The sequence below is a fragment of the Morus notabilis genome, unplaced genomic scaffold (genome assembly GCF_000414095.1).
Source record: "Morus notabilis unplaced genomic scaffold, ASM41409v2 Scaffold250, whole genome shotgun sequence".
Taxonomy (NCBI): domain Eukaryota; kingdom Viridiplantae; phylum Streptophyta; class Magnoliopsida; order Rosales; family Moraceae; genus Morus; species Morus notabilis.
Window position 1 is genome coordinate 49,749 of NW_010358072.1, and position 23,375 is coordinate 73,123.

The following is a 23,375-nucleotide window of genomic DNA, read 5'->3' on the forward strand; positions in this document are numbered from 1 at the left end:
GGCGCCCATGGGTCGGGACGGGTCAAAAATTTATATTTTTATTTATGTTTTGCATTCTAAAATTTATATCTGATTTTTAGGAATTATTGCAACAAGCTCCACCATTTCTTTGATGAATATTCTATTTTTTATGATTTTCTTGATTTTTCGTCTTTGAAAAATAAAATAAAATAAAAATGACATAAAAAAATAATAAAATTTTACAGACATGACCCTTACATTTTTCTAGGAATGCCTGTAAAAAAGGGCCTAAAAACTGACAAGAAAAAAGAAAAACGTTGTCAAAAAGCCCCTGGCCCTCGTAGTGGGGTGTCCAAGGGCCGGAATGGGTCAAAAATTTACTTTTTTATCTATGTTTTGTGTTCAAAAATTAGTATAAGATTTTTAAGAATTAATGCAACAAGTAACACCATTTTTTGATGAATGTTCTATTTTTTTTGGATTTTCTTTATTTTTCATCTTAGAAAAATAAAATAAAAGAAAAATGACGTCCAGAAATTAGGAGATTATGCAGAAACAATCCTTAAATCTTTCTGGGCATGCCTGGAAAAAATGACAAAAAAGTAAAACGCTGTCAAAAAGCCCCCCGCCCGCGTAATAAGGCGCCCAAGGGCCAGGATGGGTGAAAAATTTACACTTTTATTTATGCTTTCCATTCTAAAATTAATATATGATTTTTAGGAATTAATGCAACAAGCGGCACCATTTTTTGATGAATATTCTATTTTTATGATTTTCTTTATTTTTCGTCTTTGAAAAATAAATAAAACAAAAACGACCTCAAAAAATTATGAAATTTTACAGACACGTTCCATACATTTTTATGGGCACGCCTGCAAAAAATGGGCTAAGAAAATGATGAAAAAAGTTAATTTGTTGCCTCGGGGGTTCCTCGGGGGAGCCCTGGGGGTGCCCCGGGGGTGCCACGGGGTTGCCCCGGGGGTGTCCCAACGGTGTCCAGGGGGTGTCCTGGCGGTGTCCCGGGGGTGGCCCGAGAGTGGCCTGGGGGTGGGCCGGGCGTGTCCCGGGAGTGTCCCGGGGGTGCTCGGGTGTGCCCCGGGGGTCCCCCAGGGGTGTGCCGGGGGTGCCCTGGGGGTGGTGTCCTGGGGGTGTTGCGGGGGTGCCCCGGGAATGTCCTGGGGGTGCCCCAGGAGTTGTCCTGGTGGTGCCCTACGGGAGCCCCGGGGGTGCCTATGGGGTCGCCCGGGGGTGTCTCGGGGGTGTCCAGGGCCCGCGTCGTGGGGCGCCTAGGGGCTGGGATGGGTAAAAAATTTACATTTTTATTTATGTTTTGCATTCTAAAATTAATATACTATTTTAAGGAATTAATACAACAAGTAACACCATTTTTTGATGAATATTCTATTTTTTATGATTTTCATTATTTTTCGTCTTTGAAAAAAAAAATGATGTCAAAAAATTCAGAAATTTTGGAGACATCCTTACATTTTTCTGGGCATGCCTACAAAAAATGGGCTAAGAAATGATGAAAAAAAGAAAACGATGTCAAAAAGCCCCCGGTCCACGAAGAGGGGCGCCCAGGGGCTAGGATGGGTAAAAAATTTACATTTTTATTTATGTTTTACATCCTAAAACTAGTATACGAGTTTCTGAAATTAATACAACTAGCAGCACCATTTTTTGACGAATATTTGATTTTTTTATGATTTTGTTTATTTTTTGTCTTTGAAAAATAAAATAAAATAATAATGCCATCAAAAGATTATGAAATTCTATAGACACGATCCTTACATTTTTCTGGGCATGCCAACAAAAAATGGGTTAAAAAATGACAAAAAAAAGAAAGACGCTGTCAAATAGCCCCTCGCTCGCGAAGGGGCTGGGATGGGTCAAAAATAAACTTTTTTATTTATGTTTTACATTCTAATATTAATATACGATTTCTGGGAAGTAATGCAACAAGCAGTACCATTTTTTGATGAATATTTTATTTTTTATAATTTTCTTTATTTTTCATCATTAAAAAATAAAATAAAATGAAAACGACGTCAAAAAATTATGAAATTTTACAGACACGACCCTTATATTTTTCTGGGCATGCCAACAAAAAAAGGGCAAAGAAAATGAAAAAAAAAAAAAGAAAAACGCTGTGAAAATGACCCCAGCCCGCGAAGTGGTGCGCCCAGGGGCCGAGATGGTTAAAAAATTTACATTGTTATTTATATTTTGCATTCTAAAATTAATATACAATTTCTAAGAATTAATGCAAGAAGTAACACCACTTTTTGATGAATATTCTATTTTTTATGGTTTTTTTTTATTTTTCATCTTTGAAAAATAAAATAAAATAAAAATGATGTAAAAAAATTATGAAATTTTACAGACACGTCCTTTACAATTCTCTGGTTATGCAAACAAAAAAACGGCTAAAAAAATGAAAAAAAAAAGTAAAACGCGGTCAAAAAGCCCCTGGCCTGCGAAGTGGGGCATCCAGGGGCCGGGATGTGCGAAAAATTTACATTTTTATTTATGTTTTGCATTCGAAAATAAATATTAGATTTTTACGAATTAATGTAACAAGCAGCACAACTTTTTGATGAATATTCTATTTTTTTGTTTTCTTTATTTTTCATCTTTGAAGAAAAAATAAAATAAAAACGTTAAAAAATTATGAAATTTTGCTGAAATGATCGCCAAATTTTTCTGGGCATGCTGGCAAAAAAATGGGCTTAAAAAGGACAAAAAAGTATAGCGTTATCAAAAAACTCCCGGCCAGCATAATTATTTTTGTAGAAAAAGCTTAACAGCATTATTTTTAAAATGCATATTAATATAAGAGACAAAATTTAAAAATTACAATATATACATTTTAAAATTTGAGAATATATTGACATAATTAATAAAATTTAAGAGAAATTTATAAAATTTGTCCATAAAACAAGAGATAATAAATCGTTCGTATTAAACACGAATGATAAACCAGGTGAGAGAAAAAATGACGCTAGTCAATCAGCATTTTTCTTTGCCTCATTTCTACACACACTGTGACACGTCTCCCCGACTTTTGTCCTAAACCCACCACCCCACACTTCACTTCTCTTGAGTTTGACAGCGACGAGCGTAGAGAGAATATAATATCATTTCACCCCAGGAGGGCCCCACCGATCGGCTACAACACAAACTCCTGGCTCACGGCTTACTGGGGCTCAGCTGGGCCGGGCTTTGGACTAGATTGTTTGTTTGTTTGTTTGCATGTTTGTTTCATTCAACTGGTCAACAGTCAACACACAATTTTTTTGGAAAACTTACTCGTCTATGATCTGCTGAGTGGCAGGTGCAGTTTAATGAGGTGCAGCAGCAGCCTTTTGGGTACAAAGATCTTTTTCATCCCATTTCTGGAAGACATCCTTTTCTTCCTCAATTCATGCACCTAGAGATGCCAAATCAAAGGGCTTTAATCAACGCAAACTGCGTGAACAAAATCGGGGACATAAAATTAAGGTTGATGTTTGTTGGTATAAAAAAGGCTTGGTTTGGGAGAGAGAGGAATGAGCAAAATCAAAGGGAAAGCGAGAAATCCGGCACAGTCCAGGCTTAGGGGGATGGCACTGATGACTGATGAGCCAAACCGGCCATAACAGAGGAATCTTGGAAGAGTAAACAGAGAGAGAGCAGAGGGGGAAATGAAATAATGAGTGGCCCAAAGTTAGGTGTTGTGCGTGTGTGTGTGTGTGTTTGGAGTGTTTGAGAGATTCGGCCATTGAGGAGGTGGCACATAATACTGATAAGGCAGGCAAAGCCAATAATGGCCTCCCACGCTGCCCGACACGCATGATGTTGTCGGTCGTTTCCTTAAAAATTCAAAATTATTGCTCTTTAGCATCCTGTCCGGTTTTCCACCTTTGGCGGTTACACTCCTCACTGCTTAATTCCTCTCCAGTTTTTCCCCACTACAAGCATGAAAGCACCACCGTTTGCTCCTTTCCCAAGTCCCAATTTTTCTGCCTGTGCTACTCTACTATACTTCTGTTTGCTTTTTTGCTTTTGGGAAGTAGTACTAGTAATGCATTTGTGTATTGGAAAATATGTGAATACAAAAAAGTACACACATGAAAACGCAGTTGTCTGTTCTAATGTAATTTTGACTGGAAAAAGAAACGTCTAAGAACAATTTCCTACTTTACATTTTACGGCAAAATAAGTCTTTCGTACTTCACATACATTATTATCCGACTTCCTTTTTCTTTTTTAATTCTCAAAACTTAACGTGATCTACGGTGTGATATGACAAATTTATTTATATATATATATATTTTTTTTATTTTTACAAATTTAATAGCAATTTGTCACAAAACAAATAATAGTCCCCGGCCACGACACAACACCTATAAGCTTGCTTAACATAAACTCGCAAAGCTGTTAGAACATGAATAATTCCACGGCAGCAAGTCAGTATAGTATGTTATTTTTTCTCTATCAATAGAATAATTTGATTAAATTTTAACGATCTACTTTAGGAAAGAAAATACAAAAAGTATTGTACTTCTAGTCTAAACAGACATCTAAGCAAATGGCTAAGCAGTAAGCACTGGCTCCTTGATAGATCAAAATTTTTGCACGAACAAAAGTAAAATTCCATAAAATAATTAACGTTATCCCAAAATCACGCCGCGGACACTCTAACGTGGCAAGTTTCTGTCGGGAAACAGAAGAGACAATCATTTCTATCTTCTGAGAGCCCCCTGGTTACTTATTATCAAAACCTGTATCAAATCCTGGATCAATCAATAGCCGCCACGTAAGAAGGCGCAGATATATTCTCTACTATACGTTCGTAGCAGATATTCCGTGCACACCAAGGAAAAATCGCACAAGCTAAGCCACGCACCAAAACATCGTACGGATCGCACCACCGGCTCTCAAGTATTTTTGTTTGGCTGGTTCACTCGCTCCTCCCAACAACTCTTTTTTTTTTTTTTTTTTTTCTCTCTCTAAGAAGAAAATCTCACTCACTTTCTCTCTCTATACACACGTACCGCCATTACAAAGCCACTCACTACTTCCAAAACGAAACTTGAACCCTCTCTCTCTCTCTCTCAATCTTTCTCCTGTCTCCGCCCTTTTGTCTCCTTTCTGAGTCTCCAAATTTCCAAAACAAACAAAAACAAAAAGCAAAAACAAAAATGCCTTCAGATTCTGGGGATCACCATAGACGCCCGGCGGCCAGTGATCATCAGCAACAGCAACAGGAGCAGCAGATGGGCATGGGCCACCCTCCGCCGCTGCCGTGCCCGCGCTGCGACTCGACGAACACCAAGTTCTGCTACTACAACAACTACAACCTCGCCCAGCCCCGCCACTTCTGCAAGTCCTGCCGCCGCTACTGGACCCACGGCGGCACTCTCCGTGACGTCCCCGTCGGCGGCGGCTCCCGCAAGAACTCCAAGCGCTCCCGCTCCTCCTCCTCTGCCTCCGCCGCCTCCTCTTCCTCCTCTTCCTCCTCCGACCCTCTCCCCACCACCTACGCACCCAATATCTTTCCCGATTTGCCCCTCACAAAGCCCGAATCCGCTCCCGATAATCTGAATCCGAACCCGAATCCAAACCCGGACCTCAACGAGAACGTCACCTCCTCCGGTCACGGCTTCACTTCGCTGCTGAATTCCCAAGCGACGGGGATCCTGGCGCTCGGCGGATACGGGTACGGGCTCGGACTCGGGCACAATGGGTTTGAGGAAATGGGATTCGGGTACGGGAAGGGGGTTTGGCCGTTTCCTGAAGTCGGTGAGTTTGGGGGAAATGGTGGTTCGGGAGGCAACACGTGGCAGATGAATGGAGGTCCGGAGGGAAATTTGGTTGATGGGGATTGCTTTGCTAATTGGCCAGACCTCTCCATTTCCATGACCGGAAAGGGCTTGAAGTGATTATCATTGTATTACACGTTATGTGTCGTTTTGAGGAAAATCTTTTTCCTTTTTTTTTTCCTTTTGGGCGGTGGGTGGTGATGGTTTCTCTGCTTTGCAGTATTTCCATGTCGGTCGAGTATATTACAGTACTACTGCGTTTTTTTTTTTTTTTTCCTTCTCAGTTGTCCTTTTGCTTTTTTAGGGCTTGGTCAGTTTGTGGTTGGTATAGAGTATAGGATAAAGGGGAAAAAAAAAAAAGGGGTAGTTGCTTATTCTGAGTCTTTTTCTTAGAGTTTTGTTTTTACTGGCTTTTTTCTGTAAATCTTTTTGGTCCGTTTGTCTTGGACGGAAACAGGTGCGAGAGATTGGACAAAAGAAAACAACTGCTTTTGGGTACTTGCGATAAGGAAATGCGTTATCTTTTTTAAAGTTTGCATGCATGAAAGCTTGAATGTGTTTACCTTTCCTTTCTTTTGAAGTTTGTTCGACATTAATTAATGGTTATCAAATCTTAAATTGAACTTTATACATAAACTTTTATTGGAAATCTTTTGGGTTTCTCCAAGGAAAGAAAATAAATTAGAAAGATGAAGTATTGGGTACCAATGTTGGCTAGTGGCATACATTCACGTATCCAACGAGATGAGCTAAAGTATGTTCTTTATTGGAGCCCTGTCTGAAAGCAAACATTTTCGTCTCCCATGGTGCACGTTTATTTTATTTTTATTTTTAATTTGGTCATAAATATGACGTAAACAAATATGCGATTTTTTGACATACCGTTAAGTTTTTCATTCGTTAAATTCATTTTTTAAATTTATATATTTAATAATTAAAAAATTTTAATCTAACGATGTCCAGGAGAACTAGAAATTCTCTCATAAAAATTAGCCCTGGCCTCTTTTTTTTTTTCTTTCCTCCTAGGAAACGAGTTATTTCCTTGCATTTTTCACATGTACTAAAATGTGTTCAGCAGTGTATTGATTAGTCGACATCCACTTAGTTAATGTGGGTTGTTAACTTCCGTGCACGTGTAGGGTTTTTATTTTGCAGTACTTATGATTATGCTTAATAAATTCATCATGAAGAAACAACTCAAAATATGGAAAGACTACCTTGTGCAAGTGTCGATGACATAAGGCACTTCACGCGGGGCCGAACTGATAGTGTATGACATTGTTTATATTAATGCCAGTGACTATATAACGCAATTCGCTGAAACTATGCGTTATGTCAACGGCTCTTGGTGGTGGAATCTCATTTTCTAGAAGTCTACTCAGCTGAATTAATGAGGATATTGTCATTGCGGAGTCAACAATTTTCATAATATATTCGCGGATTGTCTCATTAATTGTGTTTGTTTTAAATATTCTATGGACAACATTTCATCTTCTTTGAATTTTTTTATAGACGCAAGGACATCGGTCGTTTATTGTTAGTATTAATGGAGACCATTATTGGCCATCTTGTAGTTTACAAAAGCTTCTTCCCCCCCTAATAAAGCCATTTATTCGCTGTGAGGTCAAGATTCATTGCACACGCCACACAACTGGTTTTAATATATAATTGATCCGATTAATGTGCTTTTTTTTAATAAGACTAATATATAAGTTATGCTATGTTTGGTTGGATGGATAAAAAAGAGGAAGGAAAGAGAAGTAAAATACTTAGGTGAATGAAGTAAAATAATTTTCTCGCGTATTGTTTAGTAGAAGAGAAATAAAAGTGAAAATAAAATGTCAAATTTAAGACATTTTACAATAATATCTCAATACAAATAAAAATATGATGAATGGTGAAGGTTAAAATTGTTATTTTACATATCATTTTTTTGTTAAATTTTTTCCCTCCTCTTTTCTTTTCAAAGTTGGAAGGATTAAAAATTAGTAGGCCCTATAAATTGTTATTTTCCTTCCTTCTTCTTTTCCTTACTACTAAATAACCTAAAATTCTATTTTTCTCTATAAAATCCTTCATCTATTTTTTTTTTTTTTAATTTTCCACCTTACCAAACACACTGTTAGTTTAGTCACTATTCAAAAGCAGAAAGCGCCAAAATAGCCTGGGCAATCTCTAAAACGTTTCCTTTACATTTAAAATACTATATACAAAGGCGCTGTATATGCTTCTTCTTTCCCCGTATTGAAAAATCCTTAGGAATTATAACTTCGATAACTATGGCAGTGTCAGGGGCAGTCCATGATTGGTGTAGGTGATATTTGTCATTCCCTCCTCCGCCAAAAAACCCGCGTTTTAATCTTAATTAAAGTGTCCAAACATAAGTACAGCGCAATTCACAGCCCCACCAAAAGCGCATGGAGATAATCGCCTCCACTTTCCAGGAAGCATCCATCATCATTTTGTAACCCCACCTTCTTAGGAATATGATTTGCCACTGTTTCAACTTTGGACAGCATTTGACTTCTCCTTCATCATGCGCGGTTATTATGCCTGACCATCTTATCTTTCTTTCATTCTATGTTCCCAATCGTGTATTTTAATAGTTTGATAGCAATCATGGTTGTGAACGGCGTTCTTAATTTTATGTCTCTGTTATTTTGTTGATCAATATTGTCCTCTTTAATGAGTTGATTTAAGTTGACAAAATTAGTTGATTGCATATGTTATATAGTAAATTGTTTGAATGCTACCAGTCGTACTAATTGCCATGCGACCTAACTTATCTTCTTAAAAGTTCGTTAAGTAAGAGTGTGGATAAGTATATGCGTTAGTTTCACCAACTTTCTTTGTTGTTTCTTCATGTACTTTGATCGGTCATCTCTGAATCGGATCGTTGGATGCAACTCAAATTATAGGTACTCGAGAACAATGGCCCAGCACAAGCAATCTCAAAAGAAGCTTCGGGACATCCTCATGTGTCGAATTCGTTATTTGGGTGGTCAGTTGCGTGTCCTCACGCCGCCACCTAGCGCTACTTTGAGAATTTAAAAGGAGGGGGATCAATTCAACTTCTGCTCAACAATATGCAAAAGGTCTATGTACATTAAACACAAAACCTCACTATTTGAGAGGACGAGACTATATAGAAAATCATGTTCTTGTGTTTTAGACTCTCATCTTTGGGCTGTTTGATGCTTCGAAACAGGGCAAATGTCAAGCAATGACTAGGCAAAGTTATTGACAAACTAACAAGTAATAGTTCTTCTCTTCATCATTTCACTTAGGAGAAGACAAATTGCAGAAGCAGTACAAGATAGCAACTCACCAATCACACATTTAATTATGTGCCATAAGTAACATATATAGCATACACTCAGTATTTTAATCTATAGCAAAAATCAATACAACATGGCTCGTTCCTATAGCATCACTTGATATCATTTAGCTGCTTCTTGATCACATCTCAATTGGGTTTGAAGAATTTCAACTTAAGTCCACTGTTGACCATACTCCACACACCTCCAATGGAAAAGGCTAAGCTAAAGGCAATTCCCAACCAACCAAGGATCCAATTGAAGTACCAATTAAAGCTGTACTTTGTAGGCTTTTTAATGAGAACCCACATGAAGCAAGGGTAAGCGAATGTGACTGGAAGTGTAAGTCCTCCTAACAGACCAGCCAGACTGGAGAGAAAGGGGAGTGCCACTCCAATGAAGAACGAGACAAACCCATAGAAGACTCGGAAACCAGATCGGACCCATATAGAGCAGGGGCGGTTCGTGCGACTTGTGTAGCCTGCTTCAAAGCTGTCAAAGACAGGCATGGAGTAGATTTGGAAACTGCTCAAGCAATTGAACACAACTAAGAGGAAGGTCATGGCAAGAAGCCCTCTAGGAATATCGTGAATGTGGAACGCATACAAGGCGTTGAGGATTCCCCCAGATGGCATCTGCAGGAATCAAAAAACAATTGTAACTAATCTATCATGACTGCATTGTACAATAGCATAATCGTATTAGAAAGTCAAACCATAAATAGTTGATTAAATGTTGGGATATATCTCATATTCTACCAATGTGACTAGAACCATTGGAAGATGCAAAATGGTTAAAATTAGAATCCTAACGCTAATCTTGGATCTACTCTGAATGACTATAAATCACCAGCGATGATGATAGTATTTCAAATTTTCTGAAACTGAATCATAGTTTAAAAATTGGTGGCAGGAACGAAGTTGTTGGTTTAATTTGGAATTCAGGTGTAGTCATGTAGCCAAGGTTTTTTCCTGTTAATTTATTTTTAATATTCCCAGGTCTCATGTATAGTGCAATTCAATAGTTGCTGCGAATACTCTAATACAATTAGGACGCTATAGAGTGTGTAAGTCAATTTTATTGCCTATTATTTGTGAGAACTAGAGAAAATTAAGTTTGTGTAACTTACAAGGTTCCCATAAGCCCAGAAACCGCCAATGGTAATAGGGAACAAGCACAAGGCAATGAAAAAATAAGCAACTTTGGCCCCTCTCCACATAGGCACATGAGCCGGATGCTTAAAGGTTGACGGCATGGTCGCCTGCAAGAACACAGAAGAAATCCTTCAATGATAAGTTGATAATTTAAACAAAAACATTAAACACGATTCCTGGATTTTCGTTAACGAGAGAATGAACCAAATAAAATAATGCATATACCTGAATCTCCAAGGCTAAATTGTGCCCTCTGAAAGCAAAGGCTATAATTCCAAGAGCGTTCAGAACCGAAAAGACGGAAGCAGTAGACGATGGCAATGAAATGGGATCATAAGAAATTGCAGGAGGCCTTTGTTGGCTCACAGAGAGGACCCAAACCATTGTTGAGTAAGTTATGGCCGTAACAGCTCCTACAAGTGATAGTCCTGCAATTGAATTAAGGTTTGGGAGCTGAGACAGGACGATGCACAAAGAAGTGAACACCAAATACCACTCCACTGTTGTTAAGGGATTTGATGTACAGAGGGGCCCACAAACTATCTGGAAGAATAGTTTCATGGTCTCTCCTCCTATGAGAATCAAAGCGGTTGCCGTTCCAGCAGATAAGTAGACAGTTGGGAAGAGTGCAAGCCAAACACCTAATCTTTCCCCTGCAAAAGGAAAGACAGCTCATCAACTAAAGTTATTTGGTCAAGGAATTACTACAATATTAGGTATTGCTTGATTCATAGGATTGTAGGAGGTTATAAAATGAAAGAACGGGAACAAAACCAAGGTGTCACATGTATGCCAAAAGACCTTTCAGCTTTCACCAATGTCCTTTCTTGTTCTATTAGTGAGAGGATGTTCAGCTTTAAGCAAATCATTACTACTTCTGTATAAAATTTACAATTACAAAACATGTTGGTTGAAATAGTTCGATCATGGTTCCTAAATAATGTTTCTTTAAATACCTCTGCCAGCAATTCTATATAAGAGTCTCCAATATTGTGGTAGGGTTTCAAGTAATTGAACTTCAACGTGAAAGTATGTACATACATAAATACACATACATATATTAAATAGAATAGCTATTATTGACCCACCTCCTAACATTTTAAGTTTTTAGAGTGGGTTGATAAACTATCATGGTATTAGATGCAACTATACTCTCTAAATTATCATCACGCGTTGAATCTTTGACATGTTTTAGGTTTATTATTTAATATTCACATGTTGTGTTTTTATTAATATTTACTCACATGATTGCCCATTGTCATAATAGCTTAAGCATTTAGGATGCTTTAGTAAACTAACAGAATATACGTATAGGCTTACCAAATGCAGCTTGTGCAAGTTCTACGTATCGGTTGTATCTCTTTCCTGGGACTGCTTCATGAAGCTGAACCAAGACCCACAACGTGTAAAGTTGCCAACAGTAGGCTATAGTCAAGGAAAGTATTCCCCAACTCCTGTAAACATAATTATAGACGGCAAACAAAGTGAATAAGACATCTTTGTTCCACAATGGATCGTAATAATCTTTATAAAGCAGCCAATAAGATTTTGATATGACAGCTAGCTAATCCATCTTCTAATCCTCCTTTTTCACAAAATTTCTAATTACACTGGTCCTCTTTGAGATCAAATACATGCGCCAAAACTTTTGGCACAGTGTTTGATTAGCAATGAGATTGAAGCTCGAAAGAAAATGGTTTCTGTGGAGCCCACTGCGAACGCCACTTATATTTCAAGGAGTTCGGTTGATGAAAACAGTGTTATCTGCTGATTACTACGTTTCATATTGTGGTCAATTCAATTTAAAGTAAAAGCTTATTTGTTGTTTTTCATGGCTATAGCAAATTGGAAAAGATAATTTGATATAAAAGGAAGGGACAAAAGTTGAAAAACGAATAATAAAAGAGTATCTTAGGCTGCACATGGTAGAACTTTAGTGTACTATTTAAAAGTCAAAAAAAAAAAATCGTTAAGAGGATGAAAAGCAAAAGGTGTAATAATCAAAGAATAAAGGGCCCTCTGTCTTAATATCATGAAAGAATGTCATTTGCCAAAAAAAAAAAAGAAAGAAAAAACCTATGTCCTAATATCATGAAAGAATGTCACTAGCCCAAAAAAGAAAAAAAAAAAGATCATGAAAGAATGACAGAATTATTAGTGGCCCCAGTAGGCAGTAGTATTGATGATATTTCTCCAGAAACATTGAACTTGTGGAAAAAGCAAAAGAGAAAGGGACGAAACGATTTGTCTAAAGGATCTTCCATTCATGTCCAAATCAAATCTATGATTAACTTTGATAAAAATGAAAGAAAATAGATATATATATATATATATATTTATCCCGGAAGGCGAGACATAATTCAAAATTACTGCGACCAGATGTATACAGTAACACTATATTCAGTATAGCAATTGCATGATTAAAGAAATGTAAACAAGACATAGGAAGGCAGACTTTTTTTTTTTTTTTTTGGCCTTTAAAACAACACATGATACTCTTTAACATGATTTACGTGGAAACAAAAAAAATCAAAGAACATCCTATCTTGGATTGTAACAGAGCAAAGTGATAATGCATCAACAAGGATGAGTTCTCAACGGGAAAAAAAGCAAATGAGCTTTTTTTCCCTTAAAACCATGAAGATATTTATATTAAAAAAAAAAACACTTAAATCAGGACTGGGTAACCATAAATGCATTTTTAGAAGCCTGGGCAAAATGCTATGAGGCCTTCATAGTTCATTCCAATGTGAAATATTTACTTTAAAGGGAAACGGAACAAGAAACAAATATATTTTTAGAATAAAAACGTTGATTAAGATTTCACGAAAGATACACAAGTTTTAGCAAAAGAAGTAAGATTGAGAAAAAAAACAGGAATAAGGATTAAACCCATACATACCAGCCAAGAAAAGCGAAAGCGACAGGAAGAACCAGAGCTTGAAATCCGACCCCGGCATTGAGATTGTGGAACGCAGCGTAGTGAGCATTCCCATTGCGAGACTCGGTGATTGGAAGCCATGCGTCTTGGGGATTGAGCTTCGTGAGATGGCCCACCTCCTCCAAGTAGCCCTTCATGTTTATCAGCACCCTCTTCATCGGCGTCCCTATCGGGCTCAGGAACCGAGGAGATATGAACGACGTCGGCGTCCACGCCGTCGACGACTTCGCCTCCTTCGACGCGGGCCTCGGCGACCTCTGCCCCGTCGGCGTCTGTATCTCCGGCGTCGACACGCCACGTGGCGTCGCCGGAATCGATATCAGCTCCGTCTCTGGTCTCTCCTCCATTGTTGTCGCTACTTTCACTACTTCACAGTCCACACTGATCTCTTCGCGGAAAACAAAGTGGCTTCAAATAGATGAGATGTTTAGTACGAGAAGACAACAATAATAGAAATTAGAAAGCAAGAAAAAAATAAGTATTTAATTTAATTTTAATTTGTTATGTATTCGTTTTTGTTTTTATTTTTATTTTTATTCTTCTTTAGGTTTGTGACTCCAGGTATTATTTTTGCAGAGTCCGATTGGTGAAGTGAAACGATTGTTTTATATAACATGAAAGTTTGCACAAATGTGATCTTAGCCGTTGATCTACTGGACCCACAGTTTTGGTCGTGAAACTGAGCAGTTATTAATTTTGATTGATGATAGCAAGCGTGGGACAGGATTGGAAGTGTACACTGTACAGTACAATGGTTTGTATAAATATGGGAGGTTCTGTGAGGGAGGGAATAGGTTAGGTTATGGTGTGGGCCAGGTCTCAGGTGGTTAGGGGTAAAAAATCATGCGCTAGGTGACGTGTAAGGTTGTGCAAGTCAATGAGTCAATCGGATGGTGGCTGAAGAATTAATCATGTTTCAGGGGTCAAGTGGGCCCGAATTGTGGTTTCAGGAATTGCCGGTCCCAAATGATCTTCACGCGATGACCGGCACGTAAACATTGGGAGTTCCTATAGTTTTGATTTCAGCATTTCCTTCTTATTATTCCCAATCTTAAATGACACACATGCTAATATGCTTCTTTTTTTTTTTTTAATGAACACTGTTAATCTTGAATTACTGGCACTTTATCAGAGGATATTTCAGTTTGCGAGCACCGACAGAAGAGTTTAAGAAGTAAATTAGTATTAAGAGGCTGAAAGTATTAAGAAAAGTTTATATGTTATATATAATTACTTTATTAGAAGTTTGAATTTGTTTGTATCAGTTTTTAAATAAAGCAATCTCTTGATTTTGAGAGATTTGATCATTTTAGTTAATTTAATAAATTCTATGATTGCAATATGTACTATTACATATGCTCCTTACTAATGAACTTTACGTGTCTTACTAGTTTGTATATATAAACACATTAGCAAACCATATTAAATCTCTTCTTCTTATAAATTCTTTTTTTGATTTTTAATACAAAGCAGGAAAAAATGGTCTAAATATTAGTACATCTTCACAATGCATGATTAAAAAGCTTGTATGAAATGAGAAGAATATGAGATGAGATATGAGATGTACATAACTTTAATATGAGACGTTTAACAGGTCATGGGTTTTAGGATTTTGAACTCTGTGGAAAGAAGCAAATAATGCTGAATATATATTTCATTTTTTAGGGGAAATATATATTTTCTTTTTAGAACTATGTTTTTAGGTTTTTTTTTTTTTTAAATGAGACTATAAAAAAGAACGCTAATTTTAAATTCATCCTCAGGTGATACTCGCATGTTCTATTTCTGTCTCTTCATTTTGAAGGATTGCGTAACAACAGCAAACCAACTTGAGATTTGTATTTAGCATAATAATAATAATAATAATAATAATAATAATAATAATAATAATAATAAGGAATCTTCTCTGATAGCCGGTCTATCGAGAGGCCTAGTTTTTAACCGTTATATTTAATTAAAATCATATTAAATAAAAAAATACATAATAAAAAAAATTAATATAAATTTAACGGTTGAAAAGTAAAAGATTATTAATAGTCTATTTTTTCAAAAACTACGAGGGAAACTCTTTAATAATAATAATAATAATAAAATTATTATTATTATTATTATAATAACGTTCTTTTACATTTTTGAGTTATGATGATTTGAGTGATGATTTTGAGTTGAATTTGAATTATAATTTGAGTTGAAATTGTAACTTGAGTTTGTGTTTGGATGTGCACATTTGAGTTATGATTTCAATTGAGAATCTATTTGAGTTTGTATTTGAGTGGGTCAAAACTTAAATTTGTATTTATATAGTTTTTTAATAAAAACTCAATGGTGATGAAAAATTTTAATAGGTATACATGTGAGATTTTATTCATCTTTTCATTGTTAATGGATAGAAAAAAAATCATCTCAATTAGAATTAAAACGAAAAAGTTATGACATTTTTAATAATAGAAAAAATATTATTCATTAATTTGAGTTTGAGTTTATGAACTTAAGTTGAAGGAGAAACTTGAACTCGAGTTTAGCCTCTCAAACTTAAATTTTATAAAAACACATGAACTTAAATAAAATTATAATTCAAATTTAAATTTTTTATGTGTTTTGTTGTAAAAGAACTCACGTTTGTTTCCTATATTTATCATTGATTCTGAATCATGATTCATGATTCTCTACAGTATTTTCTCTTATAAAAAAATACACATAAAATGAGAATGATTATAAATCATGATTCTGAATAAATAAACCAAACGAATTATATTCCAGGGCTAGTGGGCTACCTAAAAAACAAAAAAACAAAAAAAAAAACAAAGTGCTTTATTTTCGAAAATGTAACGCGCGCGTGGGGGTTGGAGACTTGGAGTTGGTATTAAGTTTGGAAATAGAGCTGAGGGGAATGGGGCTGGTCCCAGCAGCAGCACAGCAGAAGAGGGCATCAATTTCTACGCAGCGGTAACTTTGAAAAAAGTGGGGAATGACAAACTTAGAAGAGAAAACAGTCAGAATTTCCCGACACAATCACGTGCCTGCCCTCTCGCGTGTGATATGCTGGTCTCACCTCTGTGATTATTGGCCACGGAACACCAATTGGTGGTTTATAGCTTTTTACTTCTCATACTGCGCGTGCTCTTTGTCCTTACGCCTTTGCTACCATTACCAACAATATATATATTCATAACTCATTGATTTGTATCCCAAGTTCCATCCAAAACTAAACATGCACTTTTAACTCATGCAACACGAGTTTGCATGCGCATTAATAACACTTTATCATGTTTATTTCAAGCAAAATATAATTTGAACTTTAAATGAATCATTATAGTTTCGCATAATCGCAATGCGTATTTATAATTATATTTTGCTTTGCTTATCATGCAAATGATATATATTAGTTTTTTTTTATATATTTTTATTCAAACACGAGCAAAAGGAGCCGAAAGCGAAATCGGCGCCGGCCATTGACCTGTTTGTCTGGGCTGCATATGTATTAGGATATTTTCGCAGTCCAAATGAAGTGGGGTTGTATATTTTCTTTTAACTTCTTTCAAATTAGTTAGTATATTGCAGCACTTTTACAGAGCGTGGTTTCCTTTCTCGAAGCAAAATAATAACCATGGTGATTGTTTTTCTTTATTTTGTACCAGCTGTCAACCACTCGTGGTTGTATCTCTTTCGGTTTGAATAATGTATGGTGGAGCATAAAAAATGCAAACGAAAATTCTCAATATTTAGCTGATAATGAGCTTGTGCTTTTTGCACAAATGTCCTCAGGCCGAGATAGAAAATGGGTAATGGTCCAGGACCGTGAATTGGGCTACCCAACATAAATGCCGATCCGGTGAACCTTCTTTTAAAAATTGACTACTTTTTCGATAATTCTATCGTCTATCACATCTTTAAAAGACATTTTTATGCTCGTATAATGAAAAATGAAAGAAATAATTAAACTATAAAAAGGTACGAAAAGTGAGACAAAATTTAAACAAACATTATAGATTTTTAACATAGAAAAGTCAATTACTGTAGAAACCACAACAATTACATTTAATGAAATTGTTTAGTGAGAAGTCAACTCTTTTATTTAAACATAAAAAGGAAAGAAAAAACAAAAGAACAAATTATCTGCGCATTAAAAACACAAAAAAAAAAAGGCAGCCCTAAAAACTCTACAACCGTCAAAAACCAAAAAACTCATGAAAATATGTACAAAAATAATTCTCACTAAAATAATTATCAGACCATAATGAAAAGGAAAAGCAAAGCAAAACGTAATATTATTCACACAAAAAATCATCAAAAAACACTGCATTAAAGAAGGAAAATAATCAGACCGTAATGAAAGAAAAAATAAAAATCTAACCAAAAATATGTATAGAAAGAATAATTATTTTCACTAAAATAATAATTAGATCATAATGAAAATATAAAGCAAAACAAATAAGTAATATAATTCGCAGAAAATCATTAAAAAACATTACAATAAAGAAGAAATATAAAAACTCACACGAAAATATGAACATAAAGAAAATATTTTCTCTAAAATAATAAAGTAATAACAAATGAAGAAAAATGAAATGACAGACTTGACAGTAATAACAAAATAACATTTAAATAACCATTGAAATCCGAACAAATGAAGAAAAATGAAATGGAAAAAAAATGAGTCTTTTCATTTAAAAAATGATGATATAATAATGAATATGAAGAGCAAAAAAATGGGAAATAACACTCACGGAAAATCACTAAAAACACATCACACTAAATAGGAAACATGATCATACCATATGGTAATACGGGTTATTTGGAGAATGTGTAATTGATTCTCATTTGATTAATTAGAATAAGTACACAACTCTGCCTTTTATATAGGACAGAGACCAAAAAGAGTTACACGGTTTTTAACTACAAAACTAATCACCTAGATAAACCCTAGTTTATTTTTCACAGACAAAGCAATTAACATAGCTCGGCTCCAAGAAGTGTAATTGTCTCCAGTTAAAGGCTGAGAAACAAGCGACAGTCCCAGACTATCGGAGTGATGGAGGAAATACAGACTTGAAGGATCGTCAATGGCGAATCGGCCATTGGACGAGAGATCCGAAGTAGTCGCTGAAGAATTCATGAATACTGATCAAGCCGACAGAGAAAGAATAACAAAATTAGGAACAAAACCTGATGAAGAACAGCGAAGAAATCTGAAAGATCCGGCAAAGAAATCTGAAAGGATCCGACAAAAATCTCCGATGAAGAAACTAGGTAGCGGAAAATTGCTCTGATGCCATAATACGGGTTATTTGAAGAATGTGTAATTGATTCTCATTTGATTAATTAGAATAAGTACACAACTCTGCCTTTTATACAGGACAGAGACCAAAAAACGTTACACGGTTTTTAACTACAAAACTAATCACCTAACAGAATATTACAACTTCCTAACAGAATATTACAACTTTACACATATGTACACGTAAGATGACTTAAAATATGGAAAAGAAAAAATCCACATAAAGAAGAAACGTAAAAAAGTCAAAAGAAAATGTACATAAAGAGAGAGTATTTTCTCAAAAATAATGAATAGACCATAAATATTTTCTCTAAAATAAATAATAGAACACAATGAAATATGACACAAAGGTATGATCTTATTCTTCTTCTCAGTTCCTCCCGTTCCTCTTCTTCTTCTTCTTCAGCTCACTTCCTCTGCCTCTCTGAGTGTTTCCTCCATCACCGCTTCTTCTTCTTCTCAGTTCTTCCGCTTTGTCGTTCCTCTTCTTCTCCCTTATCTCACTTCCTCCGCCGTAGCCACCACCAAGGTTTGGTCTCCGCCGTAGCCACCCAGATTGCAATCGATTCAGGTTCAGCCGTTCAGGTAGGAGTATTTCCGCCGTAACCTGTCTTAGCTTTTTTCGTTTTTTATTGGAGAGTTGTTTCGGCTGAATTAAATGAGTTGTACAGTTCAAATCTTGGAATATAATTTCAAAAAAAAAGTTATGTGGAGTTCTTTCCGTGATCTGGACAACGGCAGTAAACTTAATTTCAATCCTTGGATTCTTTTGCCTTTTCTTTATAGCATGCTCATTTATGGAATATAGAATCCTTGAAATATATATGTGTATATATATATATATATATATATATATATATATATATATATATCATGGCGTGCTCACACTAATTTAATATGGCTTGATAAATGGATTGTGCCATTTTGCATTGTGAAGTCTGAGATGAAAAACTGAAATTCTTTCAGCTACAAGAGGACCCAGCGGGAGACCATGGGAGTGACACACAGCCTAAGCCCGCCCAATAGTTCAGGCCCAAACCGAGCAACCCACAAATCCGGCCTACCCGAAGTAACCTGAAGGGTTACGGCTTTGTGAGCCAGTAGGGGTGTTGCAGCCCAATATTCCTTCACCCGGACTTGTCTGGCTCGGCCCAAATGACAGGCCCAACCCGATCCTACCCGCCCGATTTACAGGCCTAATGAATACATTAAGAGCAGGAAAAAAAAAAAAAAAAAAACAATACAATACAATATGTACTAAACAAGCAACATACTCGCAAACATGAAGAAAATGATGCATTACTGAATGGTCTAAGAAATACGTAAAAGAATGAATCCGAAATTTGAATGACGCAAGAAAAAAAAAAAAAAGCAAAACTTTATTAAATCAGTGCAAAACAACAAACCCAAGAAAGAAATAACCCAACAGAAACGTAATTCCAAACAACATAAACGACAAAACAACAATATGGAAGACAGACAGAAAAAACACAAGCAAATAAAACCAAAAAGAACAAAAAAAATGTAAACAAGAGCAAAGAAAACAAAAAGGAATATGCCAACGTACTAGCCGATGATCAAATACGAACTCCAAAGAGGGTAGCAGCTCAAGGAACGCAAATCAAACAACCAGCAATATGCAAAAAGTAGGCTGCTCTCCCAAACAATGAACGTGAAGCACAAATTGGGAGATAGAAATGAAAAGAAAAAGAAAACCGTGTAAAAAAAAGCATGTATACCAAAGAATTAAAAAATGAAAAAAGAGGGAAAATAATAACCGGAGAGAGAAAAAAAATCAGCATAAAATCAAACTGATTTATTAAGAAATCAATTAAAGCTAAAAAAGGAAGTAAAAATGTAAATTGTAATCAGAAAAAAATCAACAAGCCCCAAATTAATGCCTTATAAAGATCAAACCGGCATTCTTATAATATTATATAATAATCAATATTTTTACAATTATAGGTTCAAGAGTAGGCATTTTATATAATTACTTCTCCAAAAAATGCTGTTTGATTCAAAGGCCAAATATAAACATATGAGAAAATCAGCTTAAGAAAAAAGAAAAAAAAAAAAAAAGAGAATTACTGAATTTATCCTTAAAAGTTATAAATCTTAATTTTTACTTCTTACTTTTAATTAATACTCTTTTAAATAATATAGTTATTTGACTTAAAAAATATTAATAAAAATAAGAGATAAAAATTTAGATTTAAGAGAATATTTATCTCCTCTATCCAAAAATGAAAGTTAGAAATACATCAGCCTCGTGGGGCAAACTGTCTACTTTACAAACAATTGTGTGATCCCATTTCAGGGGAATCATGTTTAGTCCCATTTCAGACAGATTTATTAAATTTTTTTTCAGATAAGAAAATTACTTTCTCGGCTACAAATAATTGCATGGGTCTATTTGGAAGGCCGAATAGGAACGTCAATTGTCATGATGCTTAACATTTAGAAGATGTTTGGTAGAGGGATTCGTTCCCTGATTCAAATTATGATTCATGATTTGTTACAGTATTTTCTCTTACAAAAAATACACGTAAATCAAAAATAATTCGAATCATATGATTTGAATCCTCCAACCAAACGTCCTCTTAAACTTTTGGAGCAGTCAATGTGCTAATTTTTTATATTTTATTTTATTTATTGTATTTTTTTAGGAATTTTGAAGATTGATTTAGAACTCGGTTAGTTTATTAATTTAAATTGGTATGTAATTTTATATAAAAATTTTATATTATAATAAAAAATTAAATGTAATAATTTTTTAAAATTTTTTAATATAATAAAATTTAAATTTTAAACTTAAATTAATAAAATAAATTAGACTTCACCAACTATTATACTGTCTTTGTTATATTATTAGTTGTTTGGTGTTGACTTGGACTGGCGGCTATACACCGCAGCAGGCTAAGTGATAGTACGTGGACAGAAGATTCCGGAGTACCAGAATTATATTTTTTTAAAGAATTCAAAGGCTTTTAAAATTACTAAAAAAATAATTTATGGTCTAGTCTTCCCTAAAAAAATTACAGTAATTGAAGCAAAGAGTGTTTTTTTAAGCATATAACTAATTATGTAGTAGTCTTCCCTCAAATATTCACAGTAATTGAAGCAAAAATGATATTGTCCTGGTCCGTGTCAGTTTCACACCTACGTTTAGGGGTGTAATTTGTGTTCGTGTCAATAGGAGACACAGTAATAAGACATCATACGAATACGACTTATTTATTATTTACGTTGAAATATAAACTCAAACACAATCTGTATATTGATGGGTTGACATCACACGATTAATTCATTTATTAAACATATCATAATAGTGTCATGTCAACTTATTTCTAATAACTCGTTTATAAAATGAGTGATAATAAGGTCGTGTTAATCTATTTATCAACATGTTGTACTTTACAAAAATATATATTTGTAACATATATAACAAACGGGTTGTAATTGTGTTGTGTATTCGTGTTACGTAAATAGGACATGTTTAATAAACGGGTTACGACTGGTCAAATTACGGGTTGCCAAATCAACTTAAAAATGACACGTTATTTAATCGTGTTTCACGAATTTAACCTGATTTTAACCCAAACCTATTTATAATAAACTCAAACCTGTTAATTTCGTGTGAATTTTAAATCGTATCGTCGTGTCGTTATCCGGATTGTTAACGCTACCTATACTCATCGAGCTGCTCACCCCAACTTTCGGTTTATCCTCTAGGTAACTCCCCCGGTCTCCTTTCCATCAAACCATTTCCAATGTTTGAACTACGTTCATGATTCCTTTCACATTATCCACGTCACCATGCATGTCCACTTATATAGTATTTTTCCACTTATCGTTGCTGACTTTTATGTAGCTATAACTATTTCACATCTTACATATGGCAAAACCAATATATATATATATATATGTTTGAACTACGTTCATGATTCCTTTCACATTATCCACGTCACCATGCATGTCCACTTATATAGTATTTTTCCACTTATCGTTGCTGACTTTTATGTAGCTATAACTATTTCACATCTTACATATGGCAAAACCAATATATATATATATATATATATATATATATATATTTATTTATATTTATATTTATATTTATATTTGACTGGTGCTTTCCTTTTAAAAAAAATCTACAAAGTAATACTAAATTTACAGGGCATAGTTTCTCTAATCAGCAGTCAATAACGTATCATATGATAAATATGATCAATTGTGGCCGAACATAGTGGAATTTAAATGTTAGGTCAGACTGAAATATGGCACGTTATCAAATTAAGCACAAGCAGAACACTATATGGATAGAGATGCAAGAACGGGCCAGCCCAGCCCAACCCAACCTGGCCCACTCTCTTTAGGTCCACACAGGCTGCGGGCCGGCCCGTATAAGAATGACCTCAGCCCATCCCACACCACGTACCAATTTTACGTGGACCAGGCTAGCCCGTGTCACAGGTAAGGATGAGCCGTGCCATGGGTCTTAAATGGGCTAGCCCACTCACGGCCCATCTTGGTCCATCATGGGTTTAGATGGGTCAACCCATCTAAGCATGCCATTTTTAATTTTTAAATTTTTAAACAAGTTAACAAATATATAAGTTTAAATAGTCCATGGAAATATGAAAATGGATATTTTATTTACGATTACCTCATTAAATAAAAACCTTTCTAAAGAAAACCTAGTGGGACAAAACCTTGGTGAGAAAAAAAGAGTACAATCAGGATAATTATACATAAGATGTTGACAAAATTACTAAAAAAAAGAAAAAAAAACATGAAGATATTATGGGCCTAGATGGGCTGGGCTGGGCCGGCCCATTATGGGCCTAGACGGGCCAGACTGGGCCGGCCCATCATGGGCCTAGACGGGCTGGCCCAGCCCGGCTTTGCCCCCCGGCCGGG

The 23,375-nt window shown here is 35.4% G+C and overlaps 2 protein-coding genes across 2 annotated transcripts; one reads left to right on the forward strand and one right to left on the reverse strand.

Moving 5' to 3' along the window:
- Window positions 1–4,536: 4,536 nt before the first annotated feature.
- LOC21397576 (dof zinc finger protein DOF3.4) lies at window positions 4,537–6,263 on the forward strand. The gene has a single exon (XM_010091624.2). The coding sequence runs from the start codon at window positions 5,145–5,147 to the stop codon at window positions 5,883–5,885; it is 741 nt and encodes a 246-aa protein (XP_010089926.1). The 5' UTR covers window positions 4,537–5,144; the 3' UTR covers window positions 5,886–6,263.
- A 2,665-nt stretch (window positions 6,264–8,928) lies between these two features.
- Window positions 8,929–13,865, reverse strand: LOC21397577 (lysine histidine transporter-like 8). Its single transcript, XM_010091625.2, has 6 exons — window positions 13,841–13,865; window positions 13,139–13,585; window positions 11,557–11,690; window positions 10,462–10,889; window positions 10,212–10,343; window positions 8,929–9,717 (listed from the first exon to the last, which is right to left on the reverse strand). The coding sequence occupies exons 2-6, from the start codon at window positions 13,522–13,524 to the stop codon at window positions 9,232–9,234; spliced, it is 1,566 nt and encodes a 521-aa protein (XP_010089927.1). The 5' UTR covers window positions 13,525–13,585; window positions 13,841–13,865; the 3' UTR covers window positions 8,929–9,231.
- Between the last annotated feature and the right edge of the window lie 9,510 nt (window positions 13,866–23,375).

Bases quoted from the DNA above. Each gene is read 5' to 3' on its own strand.
- LOC21397576 (XM_010091624.2), top strand. From the start codon at position 5,145: ATGCCTTCAGATTCTGGGGATCACCATAGACGCCCGGCGGCCAGTGAT.
- LOC21397577 (XM_010091625.2), bottom strand. From the start codon at position 13,524: ATGGAGGAGAGACCAGAGACGGAGCTGATATCGATTCCGGCGACGCCA. The intron at 11,691-13,138 runs GTATGTATGGGT...TTATGTTTACAG, and splicing joins GCTTTCGCTTTTCTTGGCTG to GAGTTGGGGAATACTTTCCT. The intron at 9,718-10,211 runs GTAAGTTACACA...TGATTCCTGCAG, and splicing joins TCTGGGCTTATGGGAACCTT to ATGCCATCTGGGGGAATCCT.